The 13,224-nt window shown below is 40.7% G+C and overlaps 1 protein-coding gene across 1 annotated transcript in view; it reads right to left on the reverse strand.

Annotated features, from left to right (window-relative positions):
* ghra (growth hormone receptor a) overlaps positions 1 to 12,444 on the reverse strand; it is a 36,114-nt gene extending 23,670 nt beyond the window's left edge. Inside the window, exons 1-2 of the mRNA XM_019872716.1 lie at positions 12,119 to 12,444; positions 279 to 394 (exon numbers count right to left, since the gene is read on the reverse strand). Of these exons, the coding sequence (XP_019728275.1) occupies positions 279 to 390 (112 nt within the window). The 5' untranslated portion in view covers positions 391 to 394; positions 12,119 to 12,444. The remainder of the gene's footprint in view (positions 1 to 278; positions 395 to 12,118) is intronic.
* Between the last annotated feature and the right edge of the window lie 780 nt (positions 12,445 to 13,224).

Genomic DNA, 13,224 nt, shown 5'->3' on the forward strand with positions numbered 1-13,224 from the left:
AAACCATTCAAATGTTTACATACTGGTGACATTATCGAAAATGTGAAATGAATTACAAAAAAAAAAAAAAAAGTGAACGAAATACAGGTAAAAATAAGTGAAAATTTATCATGGTTATTTGTGATCTTGTTACATTTCACTCGCTTGGATCCAGATGAAACTGAATAACTTGGCCTCTCCTATAATGCCGCCAGGAACATAAGCTGAATCGTGTAGCCTTGACCTGACTTCTGCGAATTTGAGTTACAGACTACCAGAAAGCGGCGCGTCCCTCCTACCTGATGGCGTGATGTGGTGCCAGTCGCTGACAAAGGCCGAGCCCGGAGACGAAAGCCAGGACGTGAGGAGAAAGAGCAGGAGGCCGAAGGAGGGTGAGGACGCTGCTGCCATGATGCTGGGGAAGAATGACAGAGAGAAGAGTGAACGGGTAACACAGTGATTATAATTACCAAGATCGCATGTCCGTGTGGGGGGGGGGGGGGGGGGTGCCCCGCTGCCATGATGCTGGGGAAGAATGACAGAGAGAAGAGTGAACGGGTAACACAGTGATTATAATTACCAAGATCGCATGTCCGTGTGGGGGGGGGGGGGGGTTCTGCCTTCCTCCCTTCCCTCCTGCCCATTTTCATCTCAGAAACTTTTCAAACTTTGCTGCTGCAACTAAAACTGCATTTTTTTGTGGATATGACATTTTAAAAATAATAATTTATATATACAGTAGAAGCTATAGATAGATATAGATATATAGATAGATAGAGAAAGAGATAAAGAGAGAGAGAGAGAGACAGAGAGAGACAGAGAGAGAGAGAGAGAGGGGGGGGGGAATAAGTGCCATAAATGCATCCATCTCTGCAATGCGAGCCCCCTCTCTCTGTTATTGGTTTGGCGATCGACTCCCACCATCGCAGGAAACTGATGATGGGCGCTCACGACTGGCCACAGAAGACAGCATTTCTGACTATGGAGCAACATCCCCTGTGTCTCCCAAAAACGGAACAAATGGCTTTCCAAAAGCTGCATTGCCACGGACTTATGTGCACTGCTGTCTGATGAAGCTCGTCGCGAATTGGCCTTGTGTGACTGAGAAAGTTTTTGGAACACCAAAGTGTAACGAGCTGTGCTCGGCATTGTTTGAGGGGGAAAAAAAATCCCTCTGTGTGACCTCTTTCTTTGCAAATATGCAATTTTGTATGTTTATATGAAGCGCCCAGTGTATGTACAAATTTGGTTTTATGGCATTTTCTTTTGCGGCTTTTAATCAGGTGCATTTTGTAGTCTGGAAATTATGGTTCTCCATTCGGGTCTAGCGTACATATTTATTCCAATTTAATTGCCGCAAACACTGCAAAAGCTCAACTTCACTGCCCGATGTTGTCAATATGTATATGTTATATGGACATTTGTGAATCTCAAATTTTTAATAGTGTGTTTCTTGTGCGGCATTACTAATCACTTCGCTACTGTTTGGACCGAGAATCCCCCATCACATGACTGTTAAAGGCTTTCACACTTCTTATATTCCATTTAAACATTTAGTCCTTGTTGTGCCCATTCTCTGGGAGAGGACTGGTCACTTTGGACCTCAATTCATGAAAAAATAACACCTTTAAAAGTAATTGTATAGCATCAATCATCAATATAGACAGGGAGCGCCAGGTCCAAGTAAATAAGCGTCTGCTTACAGAGTGCGAGTTCAATCAGTCAAATCCAAATATAGGCCAAACTCTGCCCACACCCACGGCTATTTACAGCTGTGTCCCCGCAACTTGTTTCTGGGGAGGTAAAAAAAAAACACATCCAAGAGGCACACTCTCTTAAACAGCTATTAATTCTCACAGTACATCAAATACAACATGCTTTAATTATCACCGCAGAGGAGACACTGTTTGCGGGCAAAAATATAGCACCATATACATCGTGTTATAATGTGATTGACAGAGACACATCTTCCAAACATGGAGCCCAAAAAAATGTTTTCTCTAAACTAAGCATGAGCAAAATTGAAAATTTACACTGGCTCAGCACAGCAGATTGTGTGCAGACGGTGAGAGCAAATATGATGCCCAAAAATGAAACGTAAAAATGCAATTCATTTGACATTAATAAATCTTTTAAAACAAGAAATGTGTCAGTAAAGCATGAAAGAAACAAAGCAATAAATCATTGAATGTGTGTGTGTATGTGTGAGGGGTGGAGTATGGAAAGATTCCAGAGGCCACACAAGGCCAAGTCATACAATGCAAGAATTCAAGCCAGAAAGCTATCCAGCCATTCACTCATCTGCCCTGACAGAGAAGCTCCATTTAAGAACAATTATTTTCCAAATTAGTCAGCAGATCCTTTTATCCCTCAGCTCATTAAGCTTTCATCAGTCTCACTGTCACTTTTATTAAGCGGATGAACAAAAGAAAGATGTCAACTGATGCATATATGTACAGAAAAAAAAAAACCCAACCAACTAGAATGGCTTTCAGTTATACAAAGAAGATTTTACTCGCTGATGTACATCCACTGTCGAATGCCCATGCGTCCAAGACAAATGCCCCTTCAAATGATTTGATGGCCCCAGAAAAATAAATAATTCTTCTATGGGTGGCCATTGAAATAGTTGTCAAAGCTGTGTGTGTGTGTGTGTGTGTGTGTGTGTGTGTGTGTGTGTGTGTGTGTGTGTGTGTGTGTGTGTGTCTCTGGCGGGGTGTACCCTCACGTGGATCCCCAGAGCTGCAGCTCACCTCCGCAAGCACCTAAATTTAGTCTGCAGGGGCGATGGTGGCTCCAATCGAAAATATCTGCCTTGGCTCAGTAAAGGTTGGGAAACGCTAGCTAAGTGCATTGGGTTAAACTTTCATTGGCCGATTTCGCCCCAATCACTACATATTGTCACCCTAAACTGACCCCTTACTCCTAATCCTTGTCGTGGACCGTGTAGTAAATAACAACCCCAGGTCACTATAATGTATGCTAATGCTAGTGATGTAACGATAACGGTCTCTATTCCCATTACAACGGCGATATCGTCATCATGTCACGATATTAAAAGCAGCACAACCAAAAAGGCTAGATTATTTTCCATTTTTGCAATTCCGGCACCCTCTGGTGATTTTTTTTTATTCATGCGGTTTAATTTGAATTAGGCATGTTTTGACCACCTATGTTTAAGAACCCGGAGCGGCCCAGTGGTCCTTCGGTTTCCTCCCACATTCCACATTCACATTGAACACTCAAAATTGTCCCTTACGTGTGAGTGTGTGTGTGGATGGTTGTTCGTCTGTGTGTCCGCTGCGATTGGCTGACAACCGGTTCAGGGTGTCCCCCGCCAACTGCCCGAAGACGACTGGGATAGGCTCCAGCACCCCCCGTGACCCTTGTGAGGATAAAGCGGATCGGAAAATGGATGGATGGATGGATGGATGTTTAAGACCCACGCTAAGCGCCAGATGAAGGGAAACATAAGACTAGGGTTGGGGGGGGGGGGGGGGGTGTGGGGAGGTGGAGCGCGGTGTCTAAAAATAGCAATGGGGTCACTTTCAATACCGTCATAAATAAATGCAGTGGGCGTGGACCTAATATGATATTAAATATAATTGTTTTGATAGCACGTACAAATGTGCAGTTGTATTTTCAACTCAGGCGACTGTCTGCGCAGAGATATTGATAGGTATAGCATAGCTATCGATAAACGTGGCTGCCATTTTGAAATGAGACATTATAAAATGACATGTCGCTTATATCATAGCTGTTGCCGGCGATTAAGCATTAGATTGAACTCTTAAGCAGTCACTGAAGCCAGGTAGAAAGTTTCTTCACACCTTTGCCTGTTCTACTCACACAGAAGAATACGAAGAGTGTTTGGCCACAGGAGATGCAAATAATCTAGACCCTGGATAAAAAAAAAAAATGTGGATTTAAAAAAAAAATTTAATTAAAACCAGTCTCCTTTTCCAATATGATTCTGTATATGACCCTCATTAGTTAAGTTAATAAACCTGTACAACATTATATGGTAGTTCCTCTACCTCACGCTGAAGTTAGTAAATTACACATTCAGCAACTCTTCAACAAAACATTACCATCAAATGATTTTATTTATCAGTCCAAATAAAATCCCAATCACTGCAGTCATTTTTCGGAAACAAAAATATGACGCTCGAGTAATAACTGCTGCTTGCACACAAACTGGCAGAGTTGTGTTTTTGCATGTAGATCTCAGCCAGCGACAAATCCCAACTCCCCCCCAAAAAAAGTCTGCCAGAGCCAATCAGAGAAGAGGGAGGCTTTGCATGGGTCTCATGGGGTCCTTCTGTAAACAGAAGGACTTTACAGTCAACTTTATACTAACACTACCACACACACACACACACACACACACACACACACACACACACGCACACACGCACACACACACACACACACACACACACACACACACACCACACACCACACACACAGCCTAATTAATCATATGTGTTTACACAAGACCAGCTGACATGAAAGGGGGAGGCTACCAGTTGAATGTAAGATGGAGCAATAGTGAAAAGATAGACTGAAGGTTATGAGGGGAAGAAGTCACATCATTTGCGTGTTGGAAAAGTGCACGCAGTCACACACGCAAAAAGGGCCCTGGAAGACAGTACTCAGTTGGCCCAAGGTTGGATTCATATTTGACTGCACCTTGTTTTTCTTGTAACTGACACCGAAAGTATCTTTCAAATGTTTTCGTTTCTTTCCCTAAGGTTACGTGGCATACTCAACAATGACAAATCACGCCTGTCACTATTGCACGCATCCAGATGACTCTTGATTTTTCCCCAGAGGTTCCCACAATTTTGGCCGTCCAGAGTCCCACCTGATCAATGTCTGCATGATATTCAGCAACAACTCCACTGCGCATGTAGGAGTGCTTGGAGAAGCCGATGTAACGCATGCAACGCACTTTTACAGTGTGTTAAGAGCAGAAACTATCGCACGTACATGTAGCGATTTAAAATGTTTAAAATGTCTACCGGCGCTCCAGATTCTCATTCTTTGCCAGTGCCATTGGTGATACCGATAACTATGTTCTTCTCGCGAAAAAAGACACCTGCACTACAGCCTTGAGCAGAGAAAGACACTACGAATGTTACCCCCCGCGATAAACGAGAGTTCACTGTATTTATAATTTTTTTTTTTTTTTAGTGGCATTAAAAAAAAAAAATACAAAAATCAGCCCCTCGCACCGGGCATCCACTGTGCTTTGCATGCCACCGGGCAGAAAGAATCTGATTTATTCTTCTTTCTGCTTCTTTTCATGCTAATTTGCACTTTCATGTCAATATATTTCTCCTTTTTCTTTGACAAAAAAAAATGTATTGACCAAATAAATATGGCCCCTTATCAGAGCTATATTGATATTTTAAAAACCAAAAATGTGATTTTGAGACCTATCATGTAGATCACAAAATTCTCCTTGAGCTCCTTTCGTGATAACGATGCTTATTTTAAGCTTTGCCTGGAATCGCAATTTTGATTTAAAAAAAAAAAAAAAAAAAGAAAGAAAGAAAAAAAGAAAGAAATTGTTCGGCCCTAAAACATTTGCATACCGTTTTGTATCACAAAGAAAGGAAAGCGATGGGAGACCATGTTGTCATTTTGTCAGCATTCATGACTGCGCAAGTCGTATTTTGCTGTGCATGCACACTGTGAGGTGATAAACAGTCAAGCCTCCAGCTGAACACTGTCTGAGAAGGTGTCGCTAATGTGTGAAGAAGTTTAATCATGTGCCAGTAAAGTCTGCAGGCTGGTGGATTATTTTAAATATCTTGACAAATAATCTGATGCACTTGTTGGAAAACGGCAAATCTTTAAAGTCAATTGAGAGAAGCATCAGAATGAAGAAAGAAACCATCTCATTGTACAAATAATTACAGGGAAGGCTTTCGACTGTACGCCACCGTTCGTTAACATAATTACACGACTAATGAGTAACGTGCATGCACATGACTGGGCCAGGTTCTGATCAGATGAAAGCAGTGCGACAACTCTCGCCGTTGTCAATTACAATTTCCTAATAAACACACCCTTACCAAAGATGAATGAGAAAACAGCCCTCTATTTTCAAGAAAAATCAATTGCATGTTGGCACAGACTCAAACGAGGGAGGAACATTAACATTGAGTACACATTTACTGACAACTGGGTCGAATGTGAGCATTCTTCGCCGTTTTATTCAAAGTCAGCAAATGCCGATTGTTCGATGTTTTTAAAAGAGTAATCCGGAGCGATTTTCTTGTGGTGGGAGTTGTGTCGAGAGTGATTTTTTTTTTCTCCCCCTCTTCCCAATCTGCTCGAAAACAGTCGGGGCCAAAGATCAGAGATGATAACCTTATTCGACATTTATGATGAACTACAGACTCCACGATTGTAACCGAACGTCAGCCAATTCGGATCACCTTGAAGCTCGTGCTATTGGTGGATACAAATATATAAGTGTCACCCAAGTCATTCACCATCAGGACAAGAATTTGCAACTGTGATGTATATTTACTGTATCAGACAAGCTAACCGTTAGCCTACCTTCTGGCATCTCTGTCTGGTCTTTCATGTTACAAAACTGGGTTGAGATATTAAAAATCTGGACACGTGTACCCCGCTGCCCATTACATTTAAAGCTAATAAGACGTCAGTTGGTTCTGGAGCATTCAGTTCCGTGCCTGCAATGAGCCTCCCCCCAAAAAATTGCTCCTCAACATCTGATAGTTGCTCTTCAAAATGAAGTCATTGATTAGCAAAACTGCTCTGCATAAAATGAATATTTTGAGCCTTGTGCAATCATGCCTGTTGCCCTGCATTAACCCCTGACATGTAGGTTTTGGCCTGTTTTAGTGCTCATTCTCCTCCCCACTCTAATCCTGCTCAAAGAGGGGGCTAGGTGGCATTTACCGGTAGTACTTCATTTCATTTAATGAACTCTCTAATATTCCACAGCGCCACATCACGTGATAAACGTTGCCCACTCAGCATTGATTGTTATCGGGTCGTCCTGGATGGGTGATTCTCCATCGGTGAACCCTTCTCGAGGTTCTTCCTGTTTTCTTCCAAATGGGTTTTCTCCGAGTTTTTAACAACTGTGGGCCTGTAAAGCATGTTTGAGACTCCTCTGATTAAGGTGTACAGAAATAAACCCGACTTGACATGACCTGAACAACAACAACAAAAGCAAAGAAGTCAAAACAATCCCTGTTCACACAGGCCTGGATGCCAGGCCTGTAGTTGATAATGAGATGATGTTTTGTTTTGTTTTGGGTATTTTTAACTTACTACTTGCTAATTCGGCTTGCATTACGTACATAGTTTCCGACATTTGGCAAGCGTTGAACTTAATTCAACTGCTTCTATTTGGACTTGAGAGAAAAGGCCCTTCCCCAAACTGTTGCGGAAAACAAACAAAATGTCTTGATGCAGATGTCGATCCATGAGGATGAAGATCATCATGTGGTACAGAACAAAAATAGTCAAACCTCCGATTGCTTAACTAACTTATTGGGATGTCTGCATGGATATGTGAGCCACCTAAATCGCATACAGACGCCACAGACAGTGAACATGAGCCTGCATGTTGCAGCAGGGAAGCTTTAGGAGTAGTAGGAGGAGCCTGGAAGGGAAGCAGCCAGCAGCTCTGCCTTGTTCCAAGCCCCCCCCCCACCGCCTTCAGACACACACTCAACCTGCGCAGATAGCATGTACATGTGTGTTTTATACGGATGTGAACACAGGAAGATGTTTTTTAACCTGCTCGCATTCGGATACGGGACGGCTCCGATGTTTCTTCCCGTTTCGAAAAAGAGAGAGTGGAAAACTCAGAGTCAGCACGCTGGCATGAGAGCAGCCACGGCTGGAAGGAGATCAGCACACACATCTGCGGAGCACCCTGGAGTGGGTGTCTGTGCGCAAAATCAAGTGTGCGTACCAGAGCAGGAACAGGGCAAGAGCAAGTGTGCACTCTTCCGAAGTGAAAAGTCAACTTGGCGAGCGCAGACTTGCAACAAGTTCAATTTCGAACCAGCAACTGATAAATACAATTAAAAATGATAATGATAATTCCTCCAGCCACCCCCCACCCCCACCCCTCCCCCCCTCCCGCCCCGCCCCTTTCCAAGTAACCGGGAGAATCTGCCATTTCAGAGAGTTATCCTTAAGGAGTTTTAAAATGTCATGTCTGATCCATCTGGATTTGAATTGAGCAGTTTAGTTTCATGTGAATGCCAAATATTCAAGCCTAATGTAACAAAGTGTAGATATTTTGAGTAGACTGTAATATGAAACTGTCACAGTAATTATATGTATATATCTATGTATTGGTTTAACCTTGGCATGGTTCATGTTTTAGTGAGTGCTATCTTTGTTTTACAATGAGATTAAAGAGGACAAAATTTTTGTTTGTTATTTTAATGCAGTTTACAATTTGGCCAGACTGATGAGTCTTGGCCAAATTGTATTTTTTTTTTGTTCATGTGTATTTCCATGATCACTTCGACAGACAAAGTGGCAGCCAATTTGGGCATCAGGAAAAAAAATGACTTCAAGACATCAGTCCTATACAAACATATTGTACTCGTGGAGGTGGGATTGATGATCATTATAAACTATGGCTGTGCTCTCCAAACATGAAATGTTCCAGTCGATGTTCTAGATGTTCTGAACCGGTAATGCTCACTATTTTACATCTAACGATTGAGACAAATCAATCACTAAAAGGACAAAATAACCTGGAACAACTTGTTCGTGTCTTCATCTTCTCATTTCCCTCCTAATTGTTGTTGGCAAAGGGCAGCCACAGGAAACAAAGTCGCTCTTTTGTCATGTGACAAGAACAACAACAAGCCTCCACTCACGTCTCCTACCTGGTGGACACTTGAACCCACTGTAATATCTGTCCGTCCCTTTTCTATCATGCTTTGCTTATCATTAGGACTGAAGCTATCGAATATTTTGGTATTCGGATATTCTACTGGCAATTCTATAGAATAATTGGGGATTCAGATATTTTTTTTCTTGGATATTATTAGTACTGAAGATTAAAAAAAACATTTCCACTTAATAATGAACACCTATTTGGTTTACATTTTAAGATATTCAACATTTGATACTTAAAGTGTATAGAATTCACTGTCATCTAGTGGTAAACTAATAGAATACAACTACCAAAGCTCAAAGTGCCTCAGACAGACCAAACTTCGCGAGCCTACCACCTTTCTTAAGCAGCGGAGCAAGCAAAATGCAATCCCAAATGACTTCTAGTATTACCTCAAGTGACGGAGGAAGTGCATGGAAGTTGTTACACATGCTGCAGTTATAATTTGGAGGAATTACCTTGGCTCAGTTTATCTCCTTCATGTATTCGGAGCAGAAAGATGGCGGCCAAACATGGCAGCCTCTTGCAGGGGAGGCGCGCCCTAGGTAACATAATTAGCGATTACTTCACCCACAATCACATTAAAAAAATTACGTTGATGTGATAGAACATCATTTTTTGCACATTATTCAAATATATATATATATAAAATAATGAACATTGAAAAAAAAGAACAACACATTTTTGTCCCATTAAATTTAAACTGGGCATACAAGCACACTGTTTTTCTTTCTAAAAACACTGGTGAGAATTTAGACAAATCTCTCCCCATAGGCACAGATTTTGGTCTAGAAGACAAAGGGATGTCAGAAGCACAGTAGCGATTTTGCCAGCGAAAACAACACACTTGAATGAGCCTGGTTTGTTAAAAAGTGATCAGGAGGAACGGCAACTGTGTCAGGCTGTCAACATCCAACTGTGTTTGGGAGCTCCCTGATGTTTTTGTTTGAATTTTAAAACAAAGAGGGCTATTGTCAAGGATTAAAAAAAAAAAACACAGTTAAATGTTTAAGTTGCTACGATCCAAAATTGTGACAGCAATATTTTTCCCCTTTACTGCAAATTAATATCGGCTCCAAATATCAGTTATCAGTCTCCTTGGCGGCTAATACTCTGTATCCACCCTAGAAAAAAAAAAACATTGGTCTTTCTCTTGAGAACATGCAAACTCAACACAGGAAAGCAGGGATTCAAACACCCAACCTCAGAACTGTTGAGCAAACGTACAAACCACTACATGCCCCCATTGTAACGAAAACATTTTGAAAAAAAAAAAAAAAACCTACAAACCCCCATTTTTACAAAAACTTTTTAAACAAACAAAGCTGAGAGAAGCTTGAGAAAAGTGGAAATACTTTTCTCTATACACTATATTTTTCTTTTACTTTAAATAATTCCAAAACACCATTCAACCAAGCATACACTTGAAAAGAAACTAAAGTAAGAATAATAATACTATTATTAGACTTCCCTTGCAATCCACGCCTTATTTCAAGACCAGCAGCCAGCACAATGACACGATTAATCATTATAAGGAACAACAAAGAACGATAATACGGTAATCAACAATTATGTTAGCTTGGCAGCCAGCTAACTCAGTAGCTAAAGGAAACAGAATTTATTTGTGGACAGCTTCATTTCTCACCTATTCTAAATAATGGACAAATACAAAGGAAGAAGTGACAACAATCAATTGTAGATAATAGAGGAAGATAATAGAGGAAGATAATACGACTAGTAATATTCAAAAAGGCTGTCTAGAAAGCGATATAAAAGCTAGCTTGAACTAGAATCACACACATAAAGCCACTTTATGGCATTGTTAAATTTTCACTGAGTTCAATGAGACATTTGGCCATGTTAAAATAATATTTTTCCACGTTGTCTGACATTAAAAGTTTTCATGAATCTGAAAAATATTGAGAATCATAATGACTTGGCCCCACCAAAACAGCACTCCAGGATGCAAATTTAGAAAAATAGGTATGGTATTGACATAACATGAACATTAACTGTGCATAAAAAAACTGAATGCATTCACTCATTCCGAACATGAATTAACTGTGTGCCTACTTGAGAAAATAAAAATTGTCCATTTTTTTACTATTTTGGGGCCCCATCCTCATTTTAACATTATCATCACGATTAATGGACCCAAATATGCATCATGTGTTGCCATAACATCAACATATAACCTACTATACTTAAATGAACAGTTAGGAAGCTAAAATACATTCATTCACTGAGAACATATCAACCACGTGCCTGCTTAATGATTTACCTCCAGAGACCCCTGACCCTTGGTTTGAACAACTCTGGAGTCCAATATCAGAAGTCAGCTTCAACAATGAAAGGGAAACACACGTTGCCTTCCATCCTAACACATGCAATGTATAACGCTACGACATTTCCTCCATAAATTGAATCACATCTTCCATTGTTATTGTATTTTTTTCTTGTTATAATCAATCTACCCAGGTAAGCTTAATAATTAATGCATTCTGTGCTCTACCCGAAATGCAAAACTCAAGTTTTAATATGGTGAGTGTGAGCGTGAGTGAATATGCAGCCCGTCTGTAAAGATAGAATAACTTTATGTCACAATTCCAAAGTATAATGATGTAGAGTTAAAGGGATACACTTTTTAAATGTATTGGACCCCGCATTGCAATCATCTTCATGTCTCATATTTTTTATCGTAACATCATCACCATCACCATTAAAAAAAAACTGAAGTTAATTAGTGCGGCTACTTGACAATGCACATTCCTGGACCCAATCAAAACTGACCAGTGACCCATTTTGCCCCCCGATCCTCAGTTGGGACAACTCAAAGTCCACAAATAGAAGTCGGCTTTGTTGAGGCCAGAGGACAAAATAAAAGAGAACCACATGTTGCTTTGCATCTCAACCAAAACAGCATGAAAGCCCATGCAATATTACCTCATTGTTTCAAATAAATTCAATCACATCTTCGACTAATATTCGATTTTTTTATAGTTACGATCAAGCTACACAGTTACGCAAATAGTTAAAACCATTTTGTACGCTAATCGTGCAAAATTCAAGTTCTAAATGGGGATTGTGTGCGTGAATGACTGTTGCAGCCTACTTTCTTTAGGTTCGGCAAAGTTAACCCACACAGCCAAAACTACGAAAAGAAAGTGGCAAACACCGTGACAAAAACACACGCAAAACACGCTATTAAAACAACAACAAAGTGCTTACTTTGCACGAAGCGTCACGCTGGAATCCTGCAAGGGCTAGATGGACTTTTTTTTTTCCACGACAGGACAACTTGCTCATTTACATACACGCAATTCACTTCAAGTCTCCTTCGCTTGGTTCAAGCATGAGTCCCCTTTAACTTCCATTCGCTTGTTTCCATGCAGGAGAGACTGCTTCTGCTTCTTCTATTCCTTTCGGGAAAACCCACGCACAACTACGAGTCCACATACACTCGACCACGTCCACGGGGATCGGTGAGCCTCACATGGCAGTGAGGCGCCCCCATCCGCCCAATAGAAGTCCAACCTCCTTCCTAAAACGAGCTGCCAACTCCAGCCGGAGGCCACCCTCGCCGAAATACATCCGCCTCTTAAAGCGCTGCGCACACACTCGCGCAACTACGAACTGTCGTTGCATTTTTACGTCAACGCTTCCAGTTCGCTTTCCAAATACTTATTTGTTGTCTCCTAAAGAAATAACAGATACATAGGCTAACGACAACAAGGTAGCTATAGGTAGATGACGATAATTTTGCCGCCATAACAATTTCATATCTTCAAATGTTACACAGTAAAACAAAAAAGAATCTCGTAGAAATGAGCTAGCATATAGTAGTAGAATTACTCTAGTCCTCGTCGATCATGTCAATAATAGATTCTAATGCGAGCGGGTAACTTGTTAAATGCGTACATCATGTCTCAAATGTGATAAGTAGATTATACCATGTAGTATAATCACGAATATCATGAGAATAAATCGTGATTTTAATCTTTGATGCTAATGCTAGTGTAAAAGTGGCAATGTGCTATATGGCCACACCTAGGCCCAATCACCCAGTTGGATGTCAAGTGCACCGACTGCTACATTCGCATCTAATAAAACAAAAAAGTAGACACTTTATAGTCAAATTATAGCCATGGATAATATCAATAATTGATACAAATGCTAGCAAGTGGCTATCTTGCTTGTTTAATGAAACTGAATTTTGCTTGTCTAAAACACAATTTCACATTTAATATAACGAAGTAAAAATGTATTTCAAGCAGGGAGTACTATACAGTATAATTATTATGATGAAGGTAGCTACCTTGCTAGGTTGATAAAAC

The sequence above is a fragment of the Hippocampus comes genome, unplaced genomic scaffold, assembly GCF_001891065.2.
Source record: "Hippocampus comes isolate QL1 unplaced genomic scaffold, H_comes_QL1_v1.1 scaffold4, whole genome shotgun sequence".
Lineage (NCBI taxonomy): Eukaryota > Metazoa > Chordata > Actinopteri > Syngnathiformes > Syngnathidae > Hippocampus > Hippocampus comes.